This window comes from Mugil cephalus, chromosome 1 (genome assembly GCF_022458985.1).
Source record: "Mugil cephalus isolate CIBA_MC_2020 chromosome 1, CIBA_Mcephalus_1.1, whole genome shotgun sequence".
NCBI lineage: Eukaryota > Metazoa > Chordata > Actinopteri > Mugiliformes > Mugilidae > Mugil > Mugil cephalus.
In genome coordinates, this window is record NC_061770.1 from 21,927,640 (window position 1) to 21,955,341 (window position 27,702).

Here is a 27,702-nt window from a genome sequence, read left to right on the forward strand (position 1 = left end):
AGAGCAGCGTATAAAGTTATATACACGAGTAGTTCATATTAAAATAAATTATTTACAGGAATCCGTGTACTACTCATAGTTGTAAATTGTGCGTTTTTGGAGTTTAGTTCACATTTGACCTTGAAACCATTAAATGTATCCGGCTACACAGCTGGCACCATCTGAGGATGGAAACACTGGTGGGTGACGACCCCTTTTTTTTTATGTGTTCTAGTAGGGAGGTGCTTTGATTTTGCTTAAACGGTGACGACTGGTTCACACAGAGGCACCACCGCGGCCACCTGGTCCTGGACCTCCCTCCCTCCCTCCCTCCTCCTCCTCTTCCTTCTCTTTCTCCCCTCCAGCCTCCGCGTACTCACGCCCCTTCGACGGGGAAAGGCTGGCAGAGGTTTGGCTGGGGGAGAATGTGGCAGAACCGGCGGCTGTGGTGGCGCGCAACACTCCCGGCTTCATTTAGTTGCACTACTCCACCGCGTAAGTCTACGGCTACCAGAGGACCGGCCGTCCCCCTGGTTTTCCTCCCCTCCAGGTGCCTTTCGCGACTCGGAGCCCGTTAAGTGAATCAGTGAGCCGACACCGGAGCTTCCGTCCTGAAGGAGCCTGACGCCGGGAGGTGAGTGAGCGTCTCGGGCTGAAGTTTCAGCGCATTACCGTTGCGCACTTTTTCTATACCGTAGCATTTTATTTATATATATTGACCCCACGCGCGTTACCTCCACGCCATTAAACTGATATTATTTAGGAGTTAAAGGAGTCGTTTATACGGGGTAAAACGTTGCGCAGCGGATTTTCGGTGCCAAGGTTATCCGTTAAATGTGCAAGTTTTACGTAGCCGTGGAGACGACGGTAGCGTAGTTACACACGGTAAAAAACTCTTGAACTTAATTACATGAGCCGTAATTGTTTCTTGTTCTTCTAGACCAACCCGATCAACCACAAGTGGGCATCCATCCGGTTGCGTTTATTGTATGCATTATGTCCTTATATGTACTTGCTTAAAAAAAACGTGACCAGGAAGACTAGATCTACTACTGTTTATTTTATTTTATTTTATTTTATTTTTTATTTTATTTTATTGTTGGAAATAAACGGAGGTCTCGCCGTTTCCCACACCTGTCGCGACAATCCGTTACGACATCTGGGTTATACTAAAATTAGAAGAGAAAAGCCTGGCGCCCTGTAATAAGTGTCAGCCTCAGTGTACTTGTTGACAAAACAGTGTGTGTGTGTGTGTGTGTGTGTGTGTGTTGGGGGGGATACTGGTGAACGAGGACGAACAGTCCGGAAAGTATTAAACCACGCCACGGCCTATTTTAGACGGGATTTCCTGTGCGGTCATAATTTGATGTCCTTTTTTTTTTTTTTTTTTTTTTTTTTATCTGATCCTGCAGAATTGTTATATGCACCCAGTAAGGACACGTGTTTGGATGACACGACACCCTGCCACGCAGCGTATAAAACAGATGTGCGATACATACATTTACGAGAGCAGCGCATGAAAATACAATGGACATGTCCACCGATCAGCTACAACATTAAAGCCATCGTGCAATAGTAAGAGGCGCATGTGGAGTTGACAGTGGTGCGAGAAGTGTTCACGCCTACACTGATCGGCCAAAACATTAAGACCACTGACAGGAGACGTGAATGACATCGACCATCTTGTTACAGTTCACTGTCCTGCTGGGAAAGTTTTGGACCTGCACATGTTACCACCCTGTGTCAGCCCGTCTGTTTGGGAATGTTATGACATGGTCCTCGGGCTCTTTACGCCAACCAGCTGATACACCTGTTTCAGCAGAGTGGACATGAAATCAGTCAGTGTCTCACAAGTGAAGCCAACCCTGGAAAAGAACTGTAGCAGGCAGAAGGCGACTGATTTTGCTTTTATTGACCTGAGTCGATATTTACAAGCATATATGACAGTTCCCCGCCTTGCTCCTCCCAACAGGACCCACGGTTTCCACCCACAGGAACTCAGATGGTGTAGGAATAACAGGCATTAGGTTAAGGGGAGCCAGGACAAGGTACACCAGTACCAAACAGAGCTTCCTGTTCAAACCTCAACTTCCCACCAGACTCTGAGAACTGAGGAAGCTACTCGGAAGAGCGCCTTCAAGAAACTTCACAAGTCCAGTTGCATTTTTGCAAACGCCCACACTGTAGGTGTGTACTAGCGTGCTGTGTACTCAGTTGGAAGATGCAGGATGAATGGTTATGTTGTGAGGCAGGGCTTCCTTGATGGTCTTTTGCAGGGCCGGGTTGGTGGAATTTCCGGACAACGGTTTGGTGTCGGTTTTTGTGTATGAAAAATGAGAGTCCCAGTTTCACCCAGCCCTAGTTTTTGGTGAACAAAATAAGTTGGGTCTTTATAGTGGTTTGGCCAAACCAAATAAGACTCAAAGGGGAAACAAAAACAGACATTAACTGTAACAGATACAGAGGATAAAAACAAGTTACCAAAATCCCCCCTCTGACATCACGCTCTAATGGTCTGGCCTGATTGGCAGGTCGCTGCATTTAGCAGCCCTGGGCTCTCAGCTCCACCTTTTACTGCCCCGGGAAGGACTCACTGCCAACACAGTAGCCCAAGAGTAAGAAACAATAATTGAGAAAACAGAAGACAAACTGTACAGTGTAAAAAATATGTGCACCCATTTAAACCGTGGAAAGTTAGGGAAAGTAATGTGACAAATAAATTTTAAATGCTTAACTTAAACTTTTATGTGCAAATGAAATATTTGGGGCATGGCTGCTTAATTAAAACCTGTGACTACTAAAAGTTACAAAATGCATGTGTATGCCTGCGTGTATGCCGGGTGCATGCATGAGGTCAGTGCATTGCTATAGTAACCAGCAAAACAACTTAGAAGCCAAAGTTCATCTGCTGCCTTAATAACACAAGTAAACTGAACCTGAAGAAAACTGCTTAGCTAATTTATAAGCAATGATCCCAGTGAGACAAAAGCGACTAGCTGCCTTTTATAGCCTGATTGATTGATGTAATTACAGTGGACATTCTCTGATAAAACACCTGATATCTGCATCACAATAACATCCTCCCCCCAGTGTTGTGAAAATTGGTTTAGCCCTTGAGTTTAAAAACAGGTGTTCAACCATGTCTAACTCATATCCAAACTGAGCGCACAACCAGAAGGAGGTGAGTACTGACACTGACTGAAGACTTAAACAGTTAACAAAGGAAATACTAGACTTTACTGACAGAGGTTTATTTTTCAATCCCTCCATCAATTTAACTAAATTCATATCAAAGGCCGTTTTAAGTTGAGAACACTAATGTTTCCGTTTCTCTTCTCATCTTGACGACTAATGGCAAGTTTTAAAGTTTATCTAAATTTGAGTCAGATCCATGTCACGTCTTACCGGGATAAAGCAACATTTATTTTAAGAGATGAGGAAATTAAAGTCCACCAAAAATAGCCACTATGATGTTAATTCCTTCTAAAAATCCACCCATCCAATATGCTGACAATATTTTTGCTGACGTTGTAGCGCCGTGGATTCAAAGATAAAACTTCTGTTCTGTAATTATGAAAATGGCAGCAGCCACTATATTTCCCAATAAGATATGAGTTAAATGAACATTAACCTCACAGACAAAAGTCACAAGAAGTCAAGACAATTACTTTAACATTAGAAAACTTATTGAAATTTATTCATTATCAAAAAATGTGTCCATAAAAATGTGTATTGGAGTTAAGAGAAGAAAATCATTAACATAACTTAATGGGACCGTACTGTTTTAGAGTTTTACAATTGTTAGTGCAGGACAGTTAACGAGTGGGTGTATGTTGTATAGCAGTGTTACGCCTCTCTATATTTCCACTGGCTGTGGCAAGTTTTAAAGTTTATCTAAATTTGAGTCAGATCCATGTCACGTCTTACCGGAAATGCAACATTTATTTTAAGAGATGAGGAAATTAAAGTCCACCAAAAATAGCCACTATGATGTTAATTCCTTCTAAAAATCCACCCATCCAATATGCTGACAATATTTTTGCTGACGTTGTAGCACCGTGGATTCAAAGATAAAACTTCTGTTCTGTAATTATGAAAATGGCAGCTGCCACTATATTTCCCAGTAAGATATGAGTTAAATAAACATTGACCTCACAGACAAAAGTCACAAGAAGTCAAGACAATTACTTTAACATTAGAAAACTTATTGAAATTTATTCATTATCAAAAAATGTGTCCATAAAAATGTGTATTGGAGTTAAGAGAAGAAAATCATTAACATAACTTAATGGGACCGTAATGTTTTAGAGTTTTACAATTGTTAGTGCAGGACAGTTAACGAGTGGGTGTATGTTGTATAGAAGTGTTACGCCTCTCTATATTTCCACTGGCTGTGCAAGTGTCTTAACCCTGTGCATGATCATTTTAATCAGTCACCTCTGGATGACTGAGTAAAGGGCCTTGTTGAAGAGGTGTGGAGGGTCACTTTTTGTTTTCTGTTTTTAATGAAATGAACGCTTATTTTTGCCCCCACATGTCTTCACTTCATGTTGCGCCTCTCGATCCGGGTCAATAGACGGGCACAGCAGTAACAATATGAAAAATAATAACAATAGCGACGGATAGAATAAGGAAATAAATAATGTGAAACTTATAGTAAACAAGAATTAGCAGGTAGGAGGCTTTGTTTAAACCACTCGACTGAGTCAGTCACATGAGAGCGGAAACTCTTTGTCACGGTCTTCAGGGAGAGTTGTGCGGTCATATTGAATTTTTGAAGTGAGCGTGTGATAAAACTGTGATATGACTGTTCTTACTTTTGATTTGATTCAGCGATGACAAAGTGGAGGGAACAACTCGTGATACCAGAGCGCTGTGCCGTACTTTCTGTAATATTATAATTGAATTTCCCACGGGATAAATAAAGTTTCTATCTATTTATATATTTATGTATTTATTGCTAATTAGGCCACGCAGCACCCACGCCGCCCTGTCTAACCTGCGCCTACTGAAACATTCATCAACTGTTAGCTGAATTATTCACTGTTGCACTGACTGAGTTACACACCAACATAAGGGATTCAATTTTTTCCTTGTCTGTGTGCACCGCTACGCGACAGGAAATGAGGCGACGCTCGAAGAAGAATGTCATCCTGGCAGTCCTGCTCCTCATCGGGGGATTCTACTTGATTAACCAATCGGACTTCTTCATGGCTGTAAGAACACACACACCCACACACACGCACACACCATGACCACAAGATAGGCAAATACACAAAGTACACGCATGCAAACCAATCCGAAACTGGCGTCTGCAAGAAGACATTGGTCGATCTGTTTCTGCGGTGTGTTTGTCTAGCACATTTCAGAACATAAGAGCTTTGCATATGTTGTATGCAAATATGTGCATACGTGTTGTGTTTTGTGTGCGTGTGTCCAGGGGCTGGGGAGCTCACCTGAACATCTGTCAGATGAGCTAACTTGGCAGGCTGAGAGGCTGATTAAGAAGGAGTCCTGGGTGGAACAGGGGGACTTCCTGCCCCTCAACGTGTCCTATCAGCTGCTTGCTGGGGCGCCATCTACCCAACAAAGTGAGTTGACCTTTTTTGTGTTGAAGTGTGTGTGATGTTGTCACAGAAGGAGTTAACGGAAATAATTCTTCAGAGTGTTATGAATCTTTTTTTTTACACTGCATTTCATATTTGCATATTTGCACTTACTGTATAAGTAAGTAAGTATATTGTGGAGTATTGTATCTTTTCGTTTTTAGCCGTTTTATCTGTTGCTACCCCACCCTGTCAGGCCTGAGGGAAGCAGCACTGAGTCAGAGGGAACTGGCTTTTGGTCAAGGTTTACTGTGACTGTTTGAGGTTAAAAGAAAGCACAGCACTAAGGCTGGACAAAGAGTGCTGAATAAAAGAAAGAAAGTAGTAAAGCGCAACTGAACGCGTGGGCCAAGAGTGTCAAACTCATTTTGGTTTGGAGGCCACATTCAGCCCAATTTGATCTCAGCTGAGCCGGACCAGAAACATAACAGAATAATAAACTAGAAGTAACAACAACTCCAGACTTTTCCATTTGTTTTAGTGCCAAGAAGAACAAGTAAATTAGGAGAAGGTTTACATTTCATAAACTATCCTTTAAAAAAAAAATGAAATGTCTCAAGGAAAATAATTGCATTTTGGGCACATTACTGTCTGAGTGTCCGTGTTGTGTTCTGTCCATTTCTCTTAGTAAAACAGTGGACAAATTGCAAACAGCAGTTATTTGCATTGATAAATTGCAGCCTTGTATGTAATTTTTCTAAATTCATGCTGCGGGCCAGGTTGACCCCTGTAACGGGCCACTTTTCGCCCCCGAAACTCCTTGACCAAAAAATAAAAACGCAGAAATAAACAACACTCCGATCCTAAATCATTGTGTTTATATTGTAGCAGACAGGTGATTACTGCTGCACAGTAGTGTGGGGAGAGAGAGAGAGTGGGTGTGGGATAAGGGAGGAGATGGTGATAAGAAAATCTTATCCTTAAGAGTTTCCCTTACTTCACTTGCTCTAAAATTTTGCTTAAAGAAAAAGACATTTCTTTTGTAGCGGACTTGTTATTTCCTTTAGGCCTTAAATACGTTTCCTCTTCCCTGAGATTTTAAATGACTTAATTGTCTGTCTGGCGCCCAGTTAAATTTAAAAAATTATACTTATTTTGGCCTTCAGTTACGCTGCTATATCTGCTTCGGTTCTTTTATTCTGAGAGTCTAATACATGTTGTACGGTTTTTCTATTTTCTCACGCTTTTACTTTTATGCTTATTTAAGTGCCAGAGTAGAGCAACATGTGTTTCCAGCTCCAGCTCTTAAGCAACAAAACAAAGTGTTTGATAATAAAACTCTCCCTAAGAAAGTAGGCAATCTAAAATAATGATAAGCACAGGTCAAAATACGCTGTCAGGCACGCCTGTGTCAGGAAACCCGCTGGACTTCTTCCAGTTGCAGCAGAGTGACGTCAGCACGACATTTAAAGAGTAACCCCCAAATAATCAGTCCTTGAAAAAGGGGACGTTACGATGAGTCTCCAGTGGAAAGGACAATCTGCACTCCTCTGGCATGGGCCATAACAATCTATATATGTTCATCTTTTCATTTATTTCCCACTTCCCAATCTGGGATCAATTAAATTATTATTATATCTTTAAAAAAAAATTCTTAATCATTGCGGAACCACAGCTGTAGCTGCAGTACATATAGTGGGTTGTCCAGTGGGTTGACAGTTTGATCCCTGGCACACAGAAGGTGATTTCACACACTTTATTATTATTGTACCATGTTAATGACAGTGATCACCACCTGAAACCCTTCTGTGACCTGTCTGTTATAAAGTTAAGACTATATACTGGTCACTTTAAATATCCTTGATTGCACTATTACCTCTCATCTCATCTTATTTTATTCTTAAATTCTATTTTTTATTTTAACTTGTTATTCTATTTTATATTTCCTATTCTATATTTATATTATTTATATATCTCAGGTCTGTACATTTATACCAAGAGCTGCTGAACAGAATTTCGTTGTGCCTTGCATAATGACAATAAAGATTCTTGATTCTTGATTCAATATAAAGTCATGATCTCAGAAGTGAATATCATGTTGTACATTGCGTAACAGAGTTTGTTGTGAGGATTGTTAATGGCTGTGTATGATCATAGCGTAGGAGTAAAGATCCAAAAAAGCGTTGAATAAGGTCCAGCTGACCTTATTCAACGCTTTTTTGGATTACCATGACCTGGATGACTGAGAACCTTCACAGACATAGGAGTAAAGATGCTTTCCACGGACCACAATATTTTTGCATTCGTACATTAAGGTGTGTTGTTTGCTCGTAGTAGAGCAACAACTGTTGAGCATTAAACATTTATTCCTCTATCATCAACATCTATTAAACATTGAGTGGAGTAACACAAAGCTGAATTTGGTCTGAGTGCACCACTTAGCGAACATGGTATGATGTTTGTTCCTATTAAGATTAGAGTTTCACTGTGGTGTTACTTGTCATACAACACTGACAATGTTGAAGTTTTTAAGGGCAGGCTCAAGATCCACCTTTTTAATTTAGGCTTTAACTCACCTCCTTTTACTCTTTTATTACTTTATGTTTTTATTATCTATTTATGTACATTGATCTTACCCTTTTTCTTTCTTTTTTTTTATCAATATGGTTTCTCTGTCGCTGTTTAGTGTTACTTAACACATGTTTAGTTCCTCATAAATGAGTTAAGTCTTCCTTCAGAAATGGTTAAAATCGAGTCAGACATATCATGAGAAACAGATGCATTCATGACAGAACAAAACAATAAGGGGTCTAGCATAGAGCCTTGAGGAACCCCACACATACATTGTAATGATTAACAATGACACCTATTGCTGGAGTAGCTTCTAAACCAAGCGATTCCAACAGCTTTTAATGGAAAGTCTTTCTAATCCATAGTAGCACACACTAATTTTGCAATATAGTAATACCATGTGTTATTTTTATTGTTTTTTATTCATTTTAGTATTGTTCATATTTTATTAATTATTGTTGTCTCTTAGTTTTTAGCTCCAGTGTTTTCCACATAGGTGCGGTGCCGTCCTCTGTAGCCGTGGGCTGTAACACCTCTCTGTGTGGACGGCTCCTTCACTATATGTACTCTGTTTTACATGCATATATCTTTTTGTATGAAAGTTTGTATTGCTCTTATTAACACGTATGCAGCTCAGAAAGCTCCGTGCTCTTAAGTCCATAACTCACTCATTTCTTTTTCCTTTCTCACTTCTGCTTTTCTGTTTGCACTTTCTACACCACAGAGCCTCCACAGGATAAAATTCTCAACCGCACTTGAGATCTTGCTTTATTTCCACAGTCTTATTGTGATTTTCTAAACTATGATTTAGTTTGAGGTAATGATGAGAGAAGGTGTATGAGCTAACCACCCTTTTGTAACAACAACAACAAAAGAAGAAGTTGTAACTCTTATCACTTAATACGTGACTTTCAGCTTCTTTACGATCAGACATTGAAAGTGCAGGCCTAGCAGACTACACAATTATTATCTAATTAACGTGCTACAGTAAAAACCTCACCATTTGTGTCCTGTCTTGTTTCAGGGTATTTGTCTATTGGGATGTCCTCAGTGAAGAGGAAGAAGGGCAGCTACCTAGTCCCCACCTTGAAGTCTCTCTTCTCCCAGTCGTCTCCTGAGGAGTGTTCCTCCATGGTGGTGATAGTGCTACTGGCAGATTTTGACGTCGCGTGGAGGATCACTACGACCAGGGAGATAAAAACGGCCTTTGCCTCGCAGCTGGAACAAGGCCAGCTTGTGGTCATCCATGTTCCTGAGGAATGGTACCCTCCTCTCACAGGTGCAGTACACGTGTGATCCTCCGACTGTTCTCCAAAGTTTTTGTTGTTGTGATGCTGAGTCTGGGTCTCTTGCAGGGATAAAGAGGAATTACAACGATGCCCCCGATCGAGTGACGTTCCGCTCCAAGCAGAATCTGGACTACTCCTTCCTGATCCATTACAGTGCAGGTCTTGGACGGTATTACCTCCAGTTGGAGGACGACGTCTCATCTGCAAAAAACTTCCTCACAACCATTAAAACACGCGTTGAGGAGCAGGAAGCTAAGAAGCCCACCTGGGCGATGCTGGAGTTCTCACACCTCGGTTACATTGGAAAACTCTACAAATCGGAGCAGCTTCCTCTCCTGGCCCGCTTCCTCTTCCTCTTCTACCAAGAAATGCCATGTGACTGGTTAATGTCTCACTTCCGAGAGCTGATGACTCAGAAAGTCTCTATTGTCTTCAAACCCTCTCTGTTCCAGCACATGGGCACTTTCTCCTCCTTCCAAGGGACGTACAACAAACTTAAAGACAAAGACTTTGAGGAAGGCTTTTATGCTAATCCTTCAGCGGAAGTTTACTCAGACATATCCGTCTACAAAAATCACATCCCACAACTTGCCTGGGATGCCGGGGAGGGATTCTTCTGGGGACGCGCCCCAGAAAAGGGAAGTTATCTGACTGTGGTGTTCACAGAGCCTAAATTTGTAACAGGGATCTTAATACAAACAGGGTCAGGGGGTAAAGACCTCCTGGACTCAGCTCAGGTTGAGCTGGGCCACACCGTGATTGTCTCGGATAAAGATAAGACTTGTAAAGAGTTCCAACCAGTGGGAACAATGGAGAATGGAAATTTTCAGATACAGGACATGGACAAGAAGTACACGTCCGAGTCCTCTTGTCTCAGGATACAAGTCACAGCTACACAGAAGGACTGGGTGATCATTCAGAAAATTAGGATCACGACAAAGTCGAGTAAACCTCTGAGCTAAGCATCGATGTTCATCTTTCTTCCGGGCGTTGTATGCAAACGGAACACGTGACTGTGGTGCCTTGTTAAATTATTTTTTATGCAATGTCAACGTGTGCTCGGTGAAACTGTGAAAAGCTGCTGACTATTTAGGAAGGAAGATAATGGAAGGATTTACAGTGAGTCAGGCATAACCAATCAAAAAACTCTATGTGTGACTGTATGTGTGTTTAATGTGTGTTGCAGCAGCAGTCCGGCATAACATTATGACCAGACTAGAGAAGTGAATAACGTCTACAATTCAGTGTTCAGCTGGGACACTTTTGGACCTAACGTTCACTCCATAACACTTGACACTCCTTGATGGTATCTGTGTATTCATGGTGTCAAGTGTCTGTGGGATGATCGGCAGAGGCCCCTCCCCTCAACCCATAGGACCCAGAGGCCCCCCACTAACAACATCCTGTAACCAGACACCGCAGGACGCCCTCAGAAGGTCCATGTCCACTCTCTGATGACTCCCAACTGTATTGGAGGCACAAGGGAGGCCTACACATTACTAGGACGGTGGTCATAATGTTATGCCTGATCAGTTGGTGTATATCCGTTAAGGTTATTCATGTTTGCTGTCTTCAAATGTTGAGGGGACTAACTCGTATTAATCCATGTGGTTGAACCCGAGTTAAGGGGACAGGGTTCTTTTTCAGCGCTTTATTTTTTCAACGTATCAGAGATCAGGTCAGACAGTATCATGCAGCCAGCGAGTCACAGAGTCCACCGCGCATGTCTAACCATCCGCTCGTGCGTCCACTCTGGACAGACAGAACAGTGCCTTTTATTATTTTGCAGTGTTGAGTGGCTGTGGAACTCATTACACCAGTCATCTGACAGGACAATAGGACATTATGGACAGAGGAGACAGGTTGCCAAAGGCCAATTTAGAGGAAGAAGCTTTCAGTCGCTCATCACTGTGAATCACAGAAATATATTTTAAGAAAAACAGCCATATTTAGATTGTTCATGAATCAACGTGATGGATGCAGCTTTAACACAATCTCCCAAAGCAGGTGCTGTTGAAATGTATTTTTATAGGTTGTTTGATGCTTTAATTAAATGATGTTCACTGGTCTTTAAGTGTGTCTCTGCCCGGAGGACGATGCTCGGCCGGCTGACCCGGCGCCGGTTGATCTTCTCTCACCGGTGTCGGGTCTGCTGGGGGTCACCTCGCCGACGGCGGGAGTCAAAGTCGGCTCCTCCTCAGCGGGCGACCTCCGGCTCTGCGGCCCGTCCTTCCCCGCAGCCTCGGTGGTTTGCTTGTCTTCAACAGGCTCGTCCCCAGATCCGGCCACGGCTGCTTGTGAGTCCTGGCTGTGGCTGGTGGCTCTCGCGGCCTCAGACGGGCTCTGAGACGCCGGTCGAGCTTCGGGTGCATCGTCCGTCTGAGAGTAAAAAAGAAAGAAAAGGCGCTAAAGCCACTAAACTGATCAGAACAGACAGGGCAGTACAGACATAAACGTGCCAAAAATGTGTATTATTGCCCACTAACACATTCATACAGTTTCGCTGCTGTAGTCTTTCGTGATCTAGTATGTGCACTAACTCAGTGAGGTTACTGTCGTCCACCTTGACAAAACATTACCTATTAAAGCTGCCTTTGTACTGTTGTCGGCATTTTTGTCAGCATTAACTGCCACATTGTTGACCACCGTGATTACCACTTAAGTCGGAGGTGTTTCTGTTGTGTAAAATAACACTGAAGACGCTCCGGGGCCCCAGGCAAGAGGCCTGGAGCCTAAATGTACCTTTAAAATGGTAAGGGAGGAAATACGTGTTTGAGCTGATTTGTGTTTGCTTTTCCTCTCGATCCTTGATTTAATTCAGATTAAATCTGACCAGCGTTCTCATCGGTTCGTATTGTAGCGGCTGCACAAACAGAACAATGCTAAATGTGCGACAGCACCACAAAGTCAGCAGCAGTAGTGCCAGTGATTGTTTGCAGCAATTATTGCGTATCAGGCATTTCCTGGTTTTACCCCAGTATGAGCTATCACAAGCCAGTAGTCAACAAAAGAAAGGCTGAAGCAAGCTGTGTTTTTGATCGCTAATCAACCCAGCTTCAAACTTTTTAGAAAAACAAAGATCACAAAGGTCTTTTGCTTCAAGGTTTTCTCCGGACATGTTTTCCTGTTGTACTTCACTCTTGACTCAAATTTATTTATTTATTCTAGTACATTTGCAGCTTTTGTCACTAGTTACTCTACCATAGTGATAAATAAAAGCAGTAGGCAAAAGCAGATCAGTAGCTGCTGGTCCTCTGGAGGGATGCTCACATCTACGGCCAATTTAAAATCACCAATGAACCTAACGAGCATGTCTTTGGATGGTGGGAGGAAGCCGGAGTACCCGGAGAGAACCCATGCAGACACAGGGAGAACATGCAAACCACCACTGCGCCGTCCGATCTGAAATAATTGTCTTATTATTAATTCTTCACATTTGCTTCTGACGTTAATTAAATCCTTTAAGGATTGGACAGCCCTTTGCACGGCGTGCATCAGTAATAATATCAAGTTGCCTGTCTTAAACCTTTTTTTTGTTTTGGATATCATTCTCAGGTATTAAGTAAAACCCAACACAGAATGTTATTAACCTTAAACAGTTTTATTACTTATATACTGTATGTTGGCTAACATGAAATGTTATGTTTAATAATGAGGTATTTTTCAGTATTGTATTTATACTTTTTACTGAGTAAAGGATCAAACCACTGGACAAGAAACAAGGGAAGACAACACAGAATCAGACCGCCTTAACCATCGGGCTGTCGAGCAAAATACCTTTTTAAAAAAATGTCACACTCTGACCGATTAGACTTAAAAATAGAAGCAAGTTGAGGAGAAAGCAGGAGCCCTTCCACCAAGACAGATGTGTCCTGAGACAGTGTTTACATTGTTCCATGCACGAGTGCTGAGAGATCAGAGAGAGCTTTTATTGTTAATAACTTCCTGAGGCAACATTGCGGGCTTAGCCTGTTTTAAGTAACTCCACGGGGACGTGCGTTAGCACATTAGCTCGAGTTACTTTAAAGGCAAACAAAAAATAAATAAATAAAAAAAGATCCTTGAACTTACTTAACCTCCCCCGGGCTGGAGATTCCAGGAAAACGCAGTTGTTATCTTACGAAGTAAGGCAATGCCAGCCTTCAAGTTTCAGCACATAGTGTAGATAAATATTTTTCCATTTGTAGAGGAAACTGAATGCATCTGAAAAACTATCCTATGTGATTGCGTAACGTAATAAATCTGACACTTATTTGTGTTTGATGATGTTGATGTTTCATGTGTAATTGTAATATCCATGTTTTTTTCCATGTTTTCTGTGTTTATGGTCGTTCTCATAACACCAATAACACAGCTACAATCCTCCAGCGTCTGGGTTTTACCTTTCATCCACAGATCGGAGCTCGTGTTTTAGCTCTGAGACGTGGACCACCTGAGGGCACCGCAGACCAGAAAAACTTTTCCACAGAGAACGACCTCACAACATTACTGTCAGCAAAATAACTGTAACCTAACACCCAAGTCTCTCCACCCCTCCCCTGCCCGCTGCTGCTGCAATTACCAACGCAATTAGTAATCACATTACATACATTGCTTGTAATGTGACTCCAGGAATCTGTGGGATTATGGCGAAACACTTCAACGTTTCTGCTCAAAAGTCAAGTTCATCAGCCTTTACCTTGAAACCTGCTTTACAGCTTTACACTGCTATATATATATGACTCGGCCGCACCTTTTAACCCCCGCCACTCCTTGAAAACAGCATCGTCTTGAGAAACAAACCTTGCATGGCAAGTGTTATCAGGGCATCAAGGTGAGGTTTGTGTCTGTGCGTATGTGCTGGGTCTAACCTGTTTGGACACACGCAGCCTTTCCTTGCTTCTGCTGCCTCTGGGTGACTTGGAGTTGTCAGTGTGCTGTGGGTAAAACCCCCAGGACCTGAGCCTGTTGAGGCCCTCCTCAGAGCGAGCTGTTGGGTTGATGCGGTGGGCTGGGATGCCAGCAGGTAGATCCCAGGTGCCTTTAAAGTCAGGCCACGCGCTGCCCCTCTGCAGCAAACACGCACAGAATAGATACACATCGATCCAGAGGTCGAAGCGGAGTCACAGATGACAGAAAGGCCACTTAAAATAAAAAAAAGCGCCTCACCTTCACCACTCCTGGGAGCAGATGTCCTCTGTCATCTGCAATGAAAGCAGTGTGGCCCACTTGTGCACTGGGTCTCTGCAGATATATATATAGATATAGATAGAGAGTTAGAGAGAGAGGCTGCTGTCAGTGCTCGGATAATTTTTCAGATAACAATATCAGTACAATCCATAAGATACAGCATCCACAACCTCTTTCAAGCGCTTGGTCTCACACCAGTTCTGCAGCCTCTGCGACTTGAATGCGCTCTCATACTGAGGATGGAAAGAGTAAACTTATGTCAACAAGCAGGGATTATGTTAAATGTCGAGACATTAATGCGCAGTTAATTCATTTAGTTGCAGTTTACCTGGTTCGCCGAGTAACTGGACGACATTTCCACATCTGTCTACTCCGCATCAGTACTGTTGATTCGTTGCCTGGCAACAGTCAAACAGGCTGCTCCTGTCTCAGGAAACCGTGGGGGTGAAAAAATAAATAAGTCACTTTAGCACAATGGCTCTTTCTGTTTGTTAGTATCTGAAAAACCCTTTGAAGCATGGTGTCGTAATAATTATATCTTATATGGTGAGACGCCTTCATTGTTTTACTGAGTTGTATAAGTTATGCTGTAAAATGTTGGAAAACTGACAGTTTTCCAAAGTACAAGTTGTCGGATTCGTATAACATGATTTGTTAAAGCAAAATTATTATAGCCGTGTTATTATTCTGTGACGTTTAAAAAACCTAAATGTGTCGCCGTCGGCATGTTTGCGCACTTTTGATGACCGTAATTACAGAATATATTATTATGGTGTTTTCACTTGTGCCTCTTAAGTTTTTTTTTAATTATTTTATTTATTTTTTATGTACCCTTATTTATTATTTATTTTATTTATCTACTACGTGGCTTTCGGTGTTTTCCTGTATTGTTTCTGTTATTATTCCTCTGTTTTGTTTTGTTTTGAGTTTTGTTTTGTTTTTGTTCGTTTTTTTTCGCTGAAATGTCAGAAACCATCCTTGAAAAAAAATATATCTGACGTATGTTTTTAATTTAGTTCCATCCACTAACATGGAGGTTTATGACCTATACGACATCCACACACCAGGGGGAGCTCTACTTGTTTTGGCTTCACTTTACAGGAGCAGCAGTTCCGGAAGTAAACATTTCTTCCGCCATCACTAGTAGACATGATGGAGTGTTGGCTAGCAGCTAACGCTAGCTTCCCACTAATTTTGAACATATATCTACACCGGCATAAGTAAACTTCCCAGCCCGGGTGAGCGAGTTTATACCCAGTTATGGTTAAACTCTGGCACCATAGTCGCTTTATTGTCCAGACTCGTAAATAGTGTGTTTTTTTTTTCTTAATTGGACAACGTTAGCTCCTACTCCTGCTCCAGGGGACATGGAGCTCTCGTCCCCTCGGCTTTTACCTCCAGCCCGGGATGAACCGCTGCCTGTGGCCGGCAGGAGGGACTCCAGCGGGGATTCAGAGGGATGTCCCGGCCGGAGCACGAAGACGCACTTCCGCGTCTGCCGCTTCATTATGGAGACAGGTAACACACCTGAGTGTGTGTCAACAGTTTTATGCTCAAAAAGAAAAAGTTGTATATGATTAAAAAAAATAATAAAATGGAAATAAAGCTGCATAACAGTCACATTTATCGGGTCATAATTAAATTATTTAATTTTGGTTTAAAAATAATTATATTTTAAGCCAAACCTTCTTCATAATTAATTAAAAATTGCTTTGAATTAACTTTATTGGTCAAGAATGTGTGCACATACAAGGAATTTGACTCCACTCACTTGAACAAAAACAGAACTTAAAAATGTGGAGAAAAAAAACAACAAAACAAAAACAGCATAAGTTAGACTCTAGGAAATAAACAAAATCGAAGAATAAAGGACTACACCTGATATATATATAACAGAGTTGAACGTTGAGTATGTACATTTAATGTAGAATTATTGATCGTGTGAATGGTCTCACACTCGGTGACTGCTCAGAGTTCATCAGAGCTACAACCCGGGGTGAAAAACTGTCTTTGTGGCAGGTGGTTTCGGCATATAAGTGATCTGCAGCGCCGGCCGGAGGGGAGGAGATTGTGTCCAGGGTGTGAGGGGCCTGTGGAAGTAAATAACATTGACCATCTTATGACAATTCAGTGTGGATGTTACTTATATGTGCACCACCATAGCAATTTGGGTTTTTACAAAGTCTAATCAGTTTCCCTTCAAGTGTCCCTCTTCATTAAAAATAGACGCTATTTTTACCTCACATTTGATCCACCAAGAAGCACTTCTAACTTTTTCCTTTGCCTCTAATCAAGTCAGATATCTAGGGATTACTTACTGTTATGTCGTTAGTGGAAAAACTTTCTAATAATATTGAAGAAATAGGAAACCGATGTTTTGAGCTATTCTGACTCTAGCCTAGAGTTTATCGTATAAAAAAATAGATAAAATGGCTGCTGTTCCCTGTTCGTTGCTCAGGAGTGAAGCTGGGTATGCGCTCGGTGCCTGTGGCCACAGCGTGCGTGCTGTACCACCGTTTCTTTGAACGGGCCAGCGTCCACTCGTACGAACCCTACCTGGTGGCCATGAGCTGCGTGTACCTGGCCGGCAAAGTGGAGGAGCAGCACATCAGGACTCGTGACATCATCAACGTGAGCCACAGGTAAGTTCAAACTGAGGCGCCTCTTCGCTGCTGTTGTAAAACAAACACATTACGTCCATTTGGATGTTGGATGTTACTTGAGAAATAATTTAAAAAAAAGCTCTTGTGTTTTGGTTACTCAGTTGTCTGCTAAACATTTTCGTAGCTCATTTTTACGCCAATGAAATGTTGGAAAATAGTAATGACAGTTTTCTAAAAACCCAAGCTGATAACAAAACAGTCAGAAATCCATAACGGTTTGTCCGTGTGAACATTTTCTGCTTTGGGTTAGAACTCTCATGTGGATTAATTAAGATGTCTTGTACTCACAGAACGTTTTGTTCATCAGATGATTCATTCATTTGTTCATAATTTAGAGGTCTACTTCACTTTTTTTTTGTGCTCGTTACAGTTTAGAGCGGTAATCTTGAACGCATCTCCTCCTTCCCTCCCTCCGTTACCCTTCCAGGTATTTCAACAGCGGCAGCGCTCCTCTCGAATGTGACAAGGAGTTCTGGGACCTGAGGGACAGCGTGGTGCAGTGTGAGCTCCTCATCCTCCGACAGCTCAACTTCCACATCTCCTTTGAACACCCTCACAAGGTGTGTGTGTGTGTGTGTGTAAATGTGTGTGTGCAATGCATTTCAGTGTATCCCTGTCCTCCTTATTTAGCGTTGAGCCTCCTTGTCTGACTCTGCTGCTGTTGCTGTGCAGTCTGGGTCCAAGAATTATTTTCGTTGGAAATTTCTTTTCATCAGCTGATCTGATCCAATTAAGCTCGTCATCATTTCTTTATTTAGTTATTTCATACTCGCGTTTACAGTGGACGTTTATGTCCCTTAGGTTTAAAACAGAGCAATGTCAATACCTACGCATCCACCAGTAGATTGCAGACCACTGGTGGAAAAAAAAAGTGTCTAGTGCAAGTGAAAGTCAGTCCAAATGATTCTCATGCACCTTGTCGTTCCTCCACAGTATTTGCTCCACTACCTGCTCTCCGTGAAGTCGCTCGTGAACCGCCACGCTTGGTCTCGAACCCCCGTGGCCGAGACGTCCTGGGCGTTGCTCAGGGACTGTTACCACGGAGCCATGTGCATCCACCACACACCCCAACACATCGCCATAGCAACCCTTTACCTGGCTCTGAACAGCTACGGGGTGGAGATGCCTGTCGGGGAGAAGGACTGGTGGCAGGTGCGTGTTTGATTTGCGCTGGAAAAAACTTGTAACAGCCGTAACGTTATGACCCAGTAGTGGGAACTGTTAGTCAGCAAGCGAAACATTTTAGAAGGAGAAAAAATGTTCTGAGTGGAAGAGTGTGAAAGGTTTGAGCAACTTCGGCAAGAACCAAGTTGTAGCGGTTAGACAACTGGGTGAAAGCATCTCTAAAACTCACAGAGAGGGTCCTGTAGCTCAAACGTCTGGAACAGTTGACGCTGTTTCTGATAGAAACGTGTCAGAACACATGTGCTGAAAACTTCTGCAACGTGAGCATCAGAACTGGACCGATAGAAAAAACAGAAGGCGGCCTGGTCTGATGAAACATCTTTTCTTTAACATCATGTGAATTGCTTGGGTCTTGCCGTTGATGTGGGCGTTCCTTTGACACGTTCCACCTTCCTAAGCGTTGATTTGATTTGCGTTGATTCATGGATGCAATGTTCCCTAATGGCAGTGGAACCTTTAAGCATGATAACTCTCTCTGGAACGGAGAGAAATGGTTCCGGTGTGGTCTGAGGATCACATATAATAATGTGCGTTGACTCGACGTCTAGATTCTTCACACCTCAGTCCAGTTGAGCATCTGCGTGATGTGCTGCACATGCAAATGTGACTCAGGAAGGCTCGTCCATGCAGCTTGCACGACTTAAAATATGTGCTGCTAATGTCTCGGTGCTTGATACCGCAGCTCATATTCAAAGGTCTATGCCTTGGAAACATACCATGGCTGCTTTGGTAGTGAAAGGCTGCCTTAAACAATGTTGTTATAATGTTCGTGGTCATATTGTTATGGTGGATCAGTGTGTACCTTTTCCCACAAATGCAAAAACAAGATGCATAACATTGTGATGAGCGCTTTTAGTTCAGTTATTTACAGTTTATTGTCCCTGAAGCTGAAAAGCAGATGTCTGGTTGCATTTGCATTTGTGATTCCATATTAATAATTAATATATTTCTAGTACAATTTACAGCTTTAGTGAATTATTCTGGTCTGAGCAAATTTGTATTGAACTTACAGTGAAGCAAAGTGAACGGAATCGGGATCTTATTAATGGGAAAGGTGCGACGAGCCGAGCCGCTTTGTTACAACAAAGCGAAGAAAGAGCTCATCTCAAACAAATGTGTGAGTGCAAACTAAATAGTGTGTGTGGATGTATTCACGTTAGCAACCAGTCGCCTGTTGACGGATGGATTAGATGCTGAGCGACATTACGGCCGAGGTCATTATCTGATTTTGGTGCAATGAAGCGTGTGATCTGAAAACACACGAAGCTCCGCCCCCAGGCAGTTAAAAATATCCGTGGAAGGGTTCGGTTTAGTGTCCGTATCACTTCATAGCTGATATGTGGAGTGTGTTGAGTATTTCCTGGAACAGGTGATGTCACTGGTTTCCAGAAGAAGAAGCTGAGAGAACATAAATAAAATAAATTTAATATGCAGCCGTTGGTTACACTAAATCATCAATTCAGATAAATGCGGACGAAGTAAGGAACTAAGTGACTCTGCTTTCTCTAGTTCTGTCATTTATTTTTACTGTTATGTAAATGAAGGTAGATTTTACCTGGAGAGATTTCTTAGTCAAGGGCACAGGTATTTTGGTTAGAACAATATTAGTACAGCCTCATACAACCTGTCCTGTAGAGGTTGTGGATTAAAGCGACAAGGTTATCATAATGTTGCACGCATGAGGAACCTGTAAATGCACTGAAAGTAGAAGCCCTCGAGGATTCATTTTACAAACAAAAGCTAGTTTCTTATTTGCCACCTACCACGATCTCTTCGTGCGTATTTTTTTCTCTCGCATTCCTTTTAGCAACGCGTCGTGATCGATAATGTGGCCGCCGTGGCCGCTCGGCGCTGCACTCCCTGACATCTGATGTACACATTCAGGGAAGTGAGCAGTCACACGTAACACTGTTATGTGAATATAGCCACAAAACTGGAACAGACATTTTGCTAACAGCATTAGAGATCTCCATTAGGGAGACCTAATCCCCTGCATATTCATCTTCCTGTGCCGGCTTGCTTTCATGTGTGAGGCTGTTTAGAGGAGTTGTGTGCGACTCCTCGTTTAACTGAATCCTAACAATGGGCACTGGCTGCATATGTGAGAAATACAGCCGGGTGAAATAATCTGCTCTGACGCTTTTTAGTCTTCAAAGTTATTAATCGAAGGTTTTTATAGTTTTTCCCCCCCCATTGTCACTTCTACAAATGAGGCCTCCTCTTTTGCATCTTCGATCTTTGAAGTCCCCCCCGTATCGAATGCAAATGGCGAGAAGTCAGGATTTGTTATGGTTATCTGCGTCAGTCCTCGAGGCGGTAAAAAATCTAGGTTGTCTGAAACGGTTTGCGGATCCTTTGATGTCTGCTGCTTATTGAGACCAGGTGCCGGAGCTGATGCCCCGCGTGTCGTCTGTGTTGTGTGCCCTCCTAGGTGCTGTGCGAGGACGTAACCAAGGCGGACATCGACGCTGTGATCTTAGACCTCCTCCAGCTCTACGACATGGAGGCCAAGTGTATCTGAAGGACGCGCAGACGGGAACCGCGACCAAAAGTTTCGTGTGTCCGAGCGTGAACGCGTGTTGTTCTGAAAGCAAAGAATGTCTGGGTTCAGGTGTGTTTGTGTGTCTGTATGTGAAGCAGAAGAGCTCTTGTTGCTGCCCCAGTTAGTCCCTGAGCTGTGACAAAAAAACAAAAAAAAAAAAAAAAAAACACACACAAAAAAAAAACAGTGCACCTGCAGTACCGACTCCTGCCACCATGGGGAGACATTTCCCGCTTTCTCTAACGTCTCAGCCCTGCAGAATATTGATGTGCTCTGGGATACTCTCTCCAGCACCAGGTCTCCATAAAAAAAAAAAAACATCCCGTCTCCGTGACGTGTTTTAACTACAAATATGGATTTTTTGGAGAGATCCGTAAAACTGCATGGACATTGTCACCACAGTACTCAGATTAGATGAAGATGCATAATGTTTTCTAATTTAATTATAATCAAGCAGGCAAAACATGTATGGAGCCGTAATCATCTTCATGTTTTAGTTCAACGGTTTCATTACAAAATACTTTCCTGAGTTCAAACTGTATCACTGCTGGTGACATTATAAAGGTCACGTGGTCCTGAATGATGTTCTACGTCTTCTTTCTTGGTGATGTATTGTACAGTTTGTGTCTTGTAAATAAAATAATTGGTTACGTTTTTACTCTGCAAGTCCATTCATCTGTCCTTATCCATGTCCACATTTAATCCCTTTTAAAAGGAGTTATCACAGCTTTGTTTAAGGGTTATTTATATAAACATTTTTGTTATTGTATGTGACAAGCCCCCTGTGACCCTACAGAGGATAACCTGTTGTAGAAGTTGTTCTTCTTCCTGTTGTTGATGAGATTATTATATATTTTATCTGAGCAACAAGAAGTACTTGAACATTAACAGCAGGGTTTCCCATTCAGTGTTAATACTATGGGGGTCAGCCAGGCTCTAATTTACTCCACCAGAGTCTCACAACGACTCTGAAATATTTGCACGTCTCAGACCACAGACGTAACGTGAACTAGTGTAACTGTAGGAGCTGAAAGCCACATCTCAAAAGCGTGATGTCTGGTACTCATTCACAGGCTGCTGCTAAATGTCGCTAAATCATTAAAGCGCTTTAAAATAACCTTCATGATCTTATTCTACCAGCATTTCATTTACTGTATGAACTTTTTTTAATAGCTAGGAGAGTATCATCATTACAGTTTTTTATTACACCTTCGATCCCCAATAAAGAAAAGATGTCAGGGTCGAAGTCTTGTGAGAAACACGTTCAGTTAAAGAGGCTTCATCATAAGCGCTGGTTTGCACGTCAGTTTTATCTGAAGCTGGTATTAAATTTTACTCTAAAGATCTTTTGATTTCTTCTGTCCCTTTTCTGCTGCTTCTCTATGTCCAAAGTTAAACATTTACAGCTTTATTTAAGGGTTATTTATGTGAGTATTTATATTTCTTGGTCACTACAACAACAACAAAAAGTAAAATAAATTAATAATCTGTCGTCAAATGTTTTAGCTGAGAATCAAGAAGTTGAATAAATATGGTGGACCAACCATGAGTAAATATTACTCACACTTGGTGAATAGACCTCGTTGTCATATTTGCACTTATTTCTCTGAAGCAGGAGCATTTAATTCTGTGCCGTATGAGAAGATGTTTGATTTAAGATCTTTTTCTGGACCTCCCATTAAATACACAGTGGATCAGAATACTCCTTAAACTTTGTTCTTACCTCAACACCAGCGGCCAAATTAATTTACACTTTTACCTTATTATTATCATTATTATTAGTATTGTTATTATTTAGTTTCTGAGTCAATATATAACTGATTTATCACAGTGTTACCATAATATATTTATAAATAACTTTCAATTTCAATTTATTGTATTTATAATATTTAGAAGAATCTTTCTGAAAAAAACAATGCCATGTGGTGATGGGTTACAGGCGGCCATGTTTATTTTATGTGATCAACTATGATACCTGTCAACTAAACTCAGAAAGTCCCACAATTATATCTTGACCCAGTTATTTTTTCTCCTGGGCGGATAAAAGAAGAAGAAAATTGAAGAACAGATTGTACAAATATGGTTTAATATTGAGGAGTCTGCCACACGTTTACACCCTGGGTGAATATGTGTCTAAATGTTTGTGCGTTTTATGTTTTATTAGTAAATGAAACTGTTAATAAAACTCAACCTCGCGTTGAAATAAGGAATACTCCTTAAACTGCACAGCATTTCTAGATTTTCGGTTGCCTTGTTTTGACATGAGATAAGATCCTTTAATTTATCCCACGGTGAGAAAAGTTTCAGTGTTACAGCAGCATGTAATTAAGGCCAATGCACAAGAAAAGAAGGTTATGATTAAATAAATACAACGACTGCGCTGCAAAAACGTATTCAATCAAATCATCTTAAGAAAAAAAAAATATGGCAGTGGGTTAAGCTTTTTTTTTGCTTGACACAAATTCTTACATAAGCACAAAGTTCTTGTCTCTGAACAAAATATAAGATGCATTTCTTTGATACAAGGATTTTTTTGTTTGTTTTTTGTGTTTTTTGCAGTGTGGCCACTAAGACATTGTGCAAACTGTTAAATCCAGATTTCATTTTCCTTTCTGTTCCCTACAAAGCTTGTAGATATTTTTAGTAGACGTGTGCTTGGCTTACTCACTTTTTGTGTGTGTGTGTTTATCTTGTAAAATCAGGTGTGTGTGTGTGTGTGTGTGTGTGTGTGTGTGTGTGTGTGTGTTTGCATGACGGTGGTCCAGGATGAGAGTCACAGTCACGTGGTCGGTTCTGACACATCTGAGTCTCCCGTTCTGTCCTGTCCTCTTTGCATCTTCCTCCCTTTCGCGTCCGAACAGCAGACAGCGTCCCTCTTCCCCCTCTGCACATCTGTCACTCTTGTCCAACTCCAGGTTTTCTCCCTTGTGTGTCTAATGGGAAAAAGGAAAAAACAAAACAAAAAAAAACAATCTACTCCATCTTTTCTTCCTCATCATTTCCCCAATTCTTTGACTCCATTCCGCTCATTTCGTCTTCCCACATATTCTCCTCTGCGCCTCCCTTCTCCCTGCCTCTCATCTCCTCCTCCTCCTCCTCCTCCTCCTCCTCCCTCTTTCTCCCTAATGTTATATTAATAATGGAGAGGGTGCATGTTCAGCCGGGCTCCATGAATTAACCATCAGATGGGAAAAGGAGTGAGAGGCGCAGGGAAAAGGAAAAAGGAGAGCGTGTGACGTGTGAGGAGGAGGAGGGGGAGGAGGAGGAAGAAAGGGAGGTGAAGGAGGGAAAGTAGCTATAGAGTAGGATGGGAGCTCATCTTCGGATCACACTCCAACACTGTGCGGCTGCCTCCTCTCTGTCTCCTCTGTGTGCTTCTGATATGCTTACACATCACTTCAGCCTTTACCCCGGGCTCGAGGACAAGTCAGAGGGTTACAACGTCGCACATATATCACCAGATGTGTGTGTGTGTGCGTGTACACATGCGTTTATGTAAAATATGACAAATGCTAGGGACGCTGGTGTCAGGCCTGGAGTCGGGGAGGTGACTGCCCTTGACCTGATAAAAGCTCCACAGCCTTGAGCCTCTGCCCTGTTAGGCCTCAGCCAAGCACTCCTGAAACACTCTAAACGCCTAATGCATAGACTCTCAGCGTTGAGAGGAGGGAGCAGTCTGTCTGCACGGCTCGTCTGCGCAGTAAACAATGAGATGATGAAAAAAAAAAAAAGATTCAGACATTAAAACCCAGCAAACCAGAACATCTATAAAGGCCTTTTAGCCCTGGAAACTACTTGTTGTTGGGTTTGAACTTTATCAATCAGGTTTATGTACTAGAGCAGTGGTCCCCAAACTGATGGAGACCCCCTACTTATTATATGTGTTCTATATTGAACTAAGCCTGGTGCTATTTATAAATAATCTGTATTATTATCATTTTGCATTTAATATTAAACTATCCCCTATCCCTTTACTAAAATATGGTGGATTCGTGTTAATGTGTGTTGAAAGAAATTTAAATTTGTCAGGGAAAAATAAAAAAATATATATATAAAAACTTTCTAATCAACCAAAGATTTTGCGACCCCCCCTGCAGTACCTCCGTGAACCCCCTAGAGGTCACTGACCCCCTGTTGAAGACCTACATATGTACTAGAGTTGTATACTTTAAAGCATTGAATTACCATAACTCACAGTAGTTTGCCCTATTGACAAAATTCAAAGTGTGGCTGGACACTGACAAGTTGTGCTTTTGTCTGGAAGACGTTCATGACATCTCAAGGGTGTAATTAACGTTGTTTTCGCCAACAAATTCCTCCAAACAACTCTCTCTTCCTGGGGCTTCTGCTCTTGCGTCATCATTACCGTAATGGCAGTGTTTTTCCCCCAAAAAGCGCAATTTCCCAGTGTTCAGCCACAACTCAACAACTGAGTTACAGTGAGTTACGGTAATTCAAATACCGCAAGCTTATTTTTGATGCGCAGGTGGATGTTCAGGTCTTAAAGGGTTCAGGGTTAAACTTTATTTATCAACAAGGGAAATTGCTTGGTTACAGTAGCTCAATCGAACACACACAAAAAAACACTCTTAATAGTAACATAGGTGTAAGATAGTTAAAATAATAATAATAACAAATAAAATACAACAGTAGATTTGCTTATGTTCTTTTAAGACCATATGCAAATCTTTTAAATATGTATATCTGCTCTATTATTTTGATTTTTTTTTTAACTATGTTGGTATTTTATTCTTCTTAAAAAGCATCCCTGTGATGGGATGCATACGATTTCAATGAAGCAGAATGTGACACATTGGAAACCTCACAGCCTCTGAAGTGTTCAACTTAGTTTCACAAAGTTTAAAAGTGTATAATATTAGTATCATGTATTATTGGTATGTTAGTCTTGCTAATTAGTTGAGTCAGATGTGAGAGCAGTTGATCAAGGTGCTGCACAGAAGAGGGCATAGGATATACATAAGAGAAGTAAATAGGTAATTAGATTACAATAAACACAATACAATTACAGAAAACATCATTTATCATAATTTTGAGCTACAACTGTTTTGGAGGCACAAAGAAGATCCACACAATATTAGAAAGGTGCTCATAATGTTGTGGCTGATTGGTGTATGCTTGTCCTTTTTCCCCAAACTGTGAAAAGGACAGAGGAGTTTTACAGCATGCGATGAGGGCGAAGACACCAGGGATGCCTTAAGTGACCCATGAGCTGAGTTATATCCACAGGTCTCTCAAAGGACTTGATCACATTTAAAGAGGGATTATTTTGCAGCTGTAATCCCCCGGCAGCGATGCACTGACTGACTCTAGGGCGCATACATCACTGCAGCAGGCTCAGACAAATAGCAGCCCTCAAGTTACTGTTCGACATTAAAGCTGTTGCAACGAATTGAAGGTGTGCGGTTGAGTCTGGTACGACGGCGTGAGCGGTTCTGCTGGGTCACTGACTCTGAATCAGCCTTTGCCATTTCTGCATCACGCGGCTGTGAACACTGAAAGAGAAAAGCTTCACTGTGACCGGCTTCTCCAGAGAGTTTTCTGCACACTGTGGTCAACGGTTCAAGAATTTTAAACTGAAAGACAAACGCTGGATCTCAGAGAGGTTTTCAGTTCGGTAATTGGCTACATACATTGTCCTCTTGAGACCCTGCGTCCTCATTTGAGGACATTAAGTTTTAGGTTTTATTGCAGCTTCATTCAAAGCCATTGTTAGTGGACACTTTAGTCTGCCATCTAGTGGTAGCAAAGGGTCAATACACTGGTCAGTAAAAACACGATAGCAGGCATTTAATTGGATTATACCAACAATCACAGGACAAAAGTGGACAAGGAACAAAACCCCCTTGTTTGAGGACGTTGGGACTTAATTGTTCGCAATCCTGTCTTTGCTCAGCCATGTTCAGGTATTAAACAGTTTTATATTTTTTTCACACATTGGTGACTCTGTTATAAGATAAATAATGAAATAATCCCAGTGTCCACATATGAGGACATTGTTTTTTTTTTTTTTTTTTCATAACATACTACTTCCTGTTGAAAGATGATAATTAGTTTGTACTTTTTATGTCCTACTGATCCCAAAAACCTTGGAGAAACTAAAAATGCAGAAAAGGAAAAAGAAGAAGAAAAAGTTAATACAAGAGTATTTTTACAGTAAAAGTCTTAAAGTACCAAATTGACAATATGCATGTGGATGCATACGTGCTTTGCTGTGCACATCGTGTTAAATGGGTGTTGCTGACAGGTGCTACTCTCTAATGATTTTGATGCAGGTGTGTGTGTGTGTGTGAGAGCATGCTCACTGTTTCTGATAACACAGATTTTCCTTCTCTGTGACTTGGCCACAGTTCATGAAAGATTCCACTTTATTTTCCAGATGATGTGTTTAAAAGTAGAAGGAAGACGTTTTTAGTGTATATTTGTGGAAATTACGAAAGAGATCAGTGCACATCCACAAAGAAAGTATGTCTAATACATCTTTTTTTATTATTATTTGTTTTGTTTTTGCCTCTGGGAGATGGGATGGTGCCGAACAGTTAAAGATAAGACGAGGAAAAGATAAAATCAGCAACAAAGCCTTTCATCGAGATGTGTGTGTGTGCGTGTGTATGCGCGTATATGTGTGTGCCTGCGTGGACGGACGAGTCTGTGGTCCGTCTCCTCGCAGTGTAGAGGATATCTATTAATAAGTTCATCTGATTCATCTATAAATACATTTCTCCTCTTTCTCCTCACAC

At 41.6% G+C, this 27,702-nt stretch overlaps 3 protein-coding genes across 5 annotated transcripts; 2 read left to right on the forward strand and 1 right to left on the reverse strand.

Annotated features, from left to right (window-relative positions):
• The first annotated feature begins 321 nt into the window (after positions 1-321).
• Positions 322-11,453, forward strand: zgc:101663 (alpha-1,3-mannosyl-glycoprotein 4-beta-N-acetylglucosaminyltransferase C). 3 transcript variants are annotated; one of them, XM_047585226.1, is made up of 6 exons: positions 322-613; positions 1,392-2,166; positions 5,100-5,195; positions 5,420-5,570; positions 9,121-9,375; positions 9,452-11,453. In XM_047585226.1, exons 3-6 carry the CDS (start codon positions 5,103-5,105, stop codon positions 10,345-10,347), a joined length of 1,395 nt encoding a protein of 464 aa, XP_047441182.1. In that variant the 5' UTR covers positions 322-613; positions 1,392-2,166; positions 5,100-5,102; the 3' UTR covers positions 10,348-11,453. The 3 variants fall into 3 exon arrangements, with proteins under 3 accessions (XP_047441182.1, XP_047441172.1, XP_047441190.1); XM_047585216.1 differs by lacking the exon at positions 1,392-2,166 and having other exon boundaries at positions 323-613; XM_047585234.1 differs by lacking the exons at positions 322-613; positions 1,392-2,166 and adding an exon at positions 2,180-3,160.
• Positions 11,397-15,412, reverse strand: cfap126 (cilia and flagella associated protein 126). The gene is made up of 5 exons (XM_047585259.1): positions 14,883-15,412; positions 14,725-14,787; positions 14,534-14,608; positions 14,236-14,433; positions 11,397-11,764 (listed from the first exon to the last, which is right to left on the reverse strand). The coding sequence occupies exons 1-5, from the start codon at positions 14,907-14,909 to the stop codon at positions 11,456-11,458; spliced, it is 672 nt and encodes a 223-aa protein (XP_047441215.1). The 5' UTR covers positions 14,910-15,412; the 3' UTR covers positions 11,397-11,455.
• A 224-nt stretch (positions 15,413-15,636) lies between these two features.
• Positions 15,637-21,602, forward strand: ccnq (cyclin Q). Its single transcript, XM_047585246.1, has 6 exons — positions 15,637-15,792; positions 15,899-16,072; positions 17,013-17,196; positions 17,645-17,777; positions 18,151-18,369; positions 20,834-21,602. The coding sequence occupies exons 2-6, from the start codon at positions 15,922-15,924 to the stop codon at positions 20,921-20,923; spliced, it is 777 nt and encodes a 258-aa protein (XP_047441202.1). The 5' UTR covers positions 15,637-15,792; positions 15,899-15,921; the 3' UTR covers positions 20,924-21,602.
• The last annotated feature ends 6,100 nt before the right edge of the window (positions 21,603-27,702 follow it).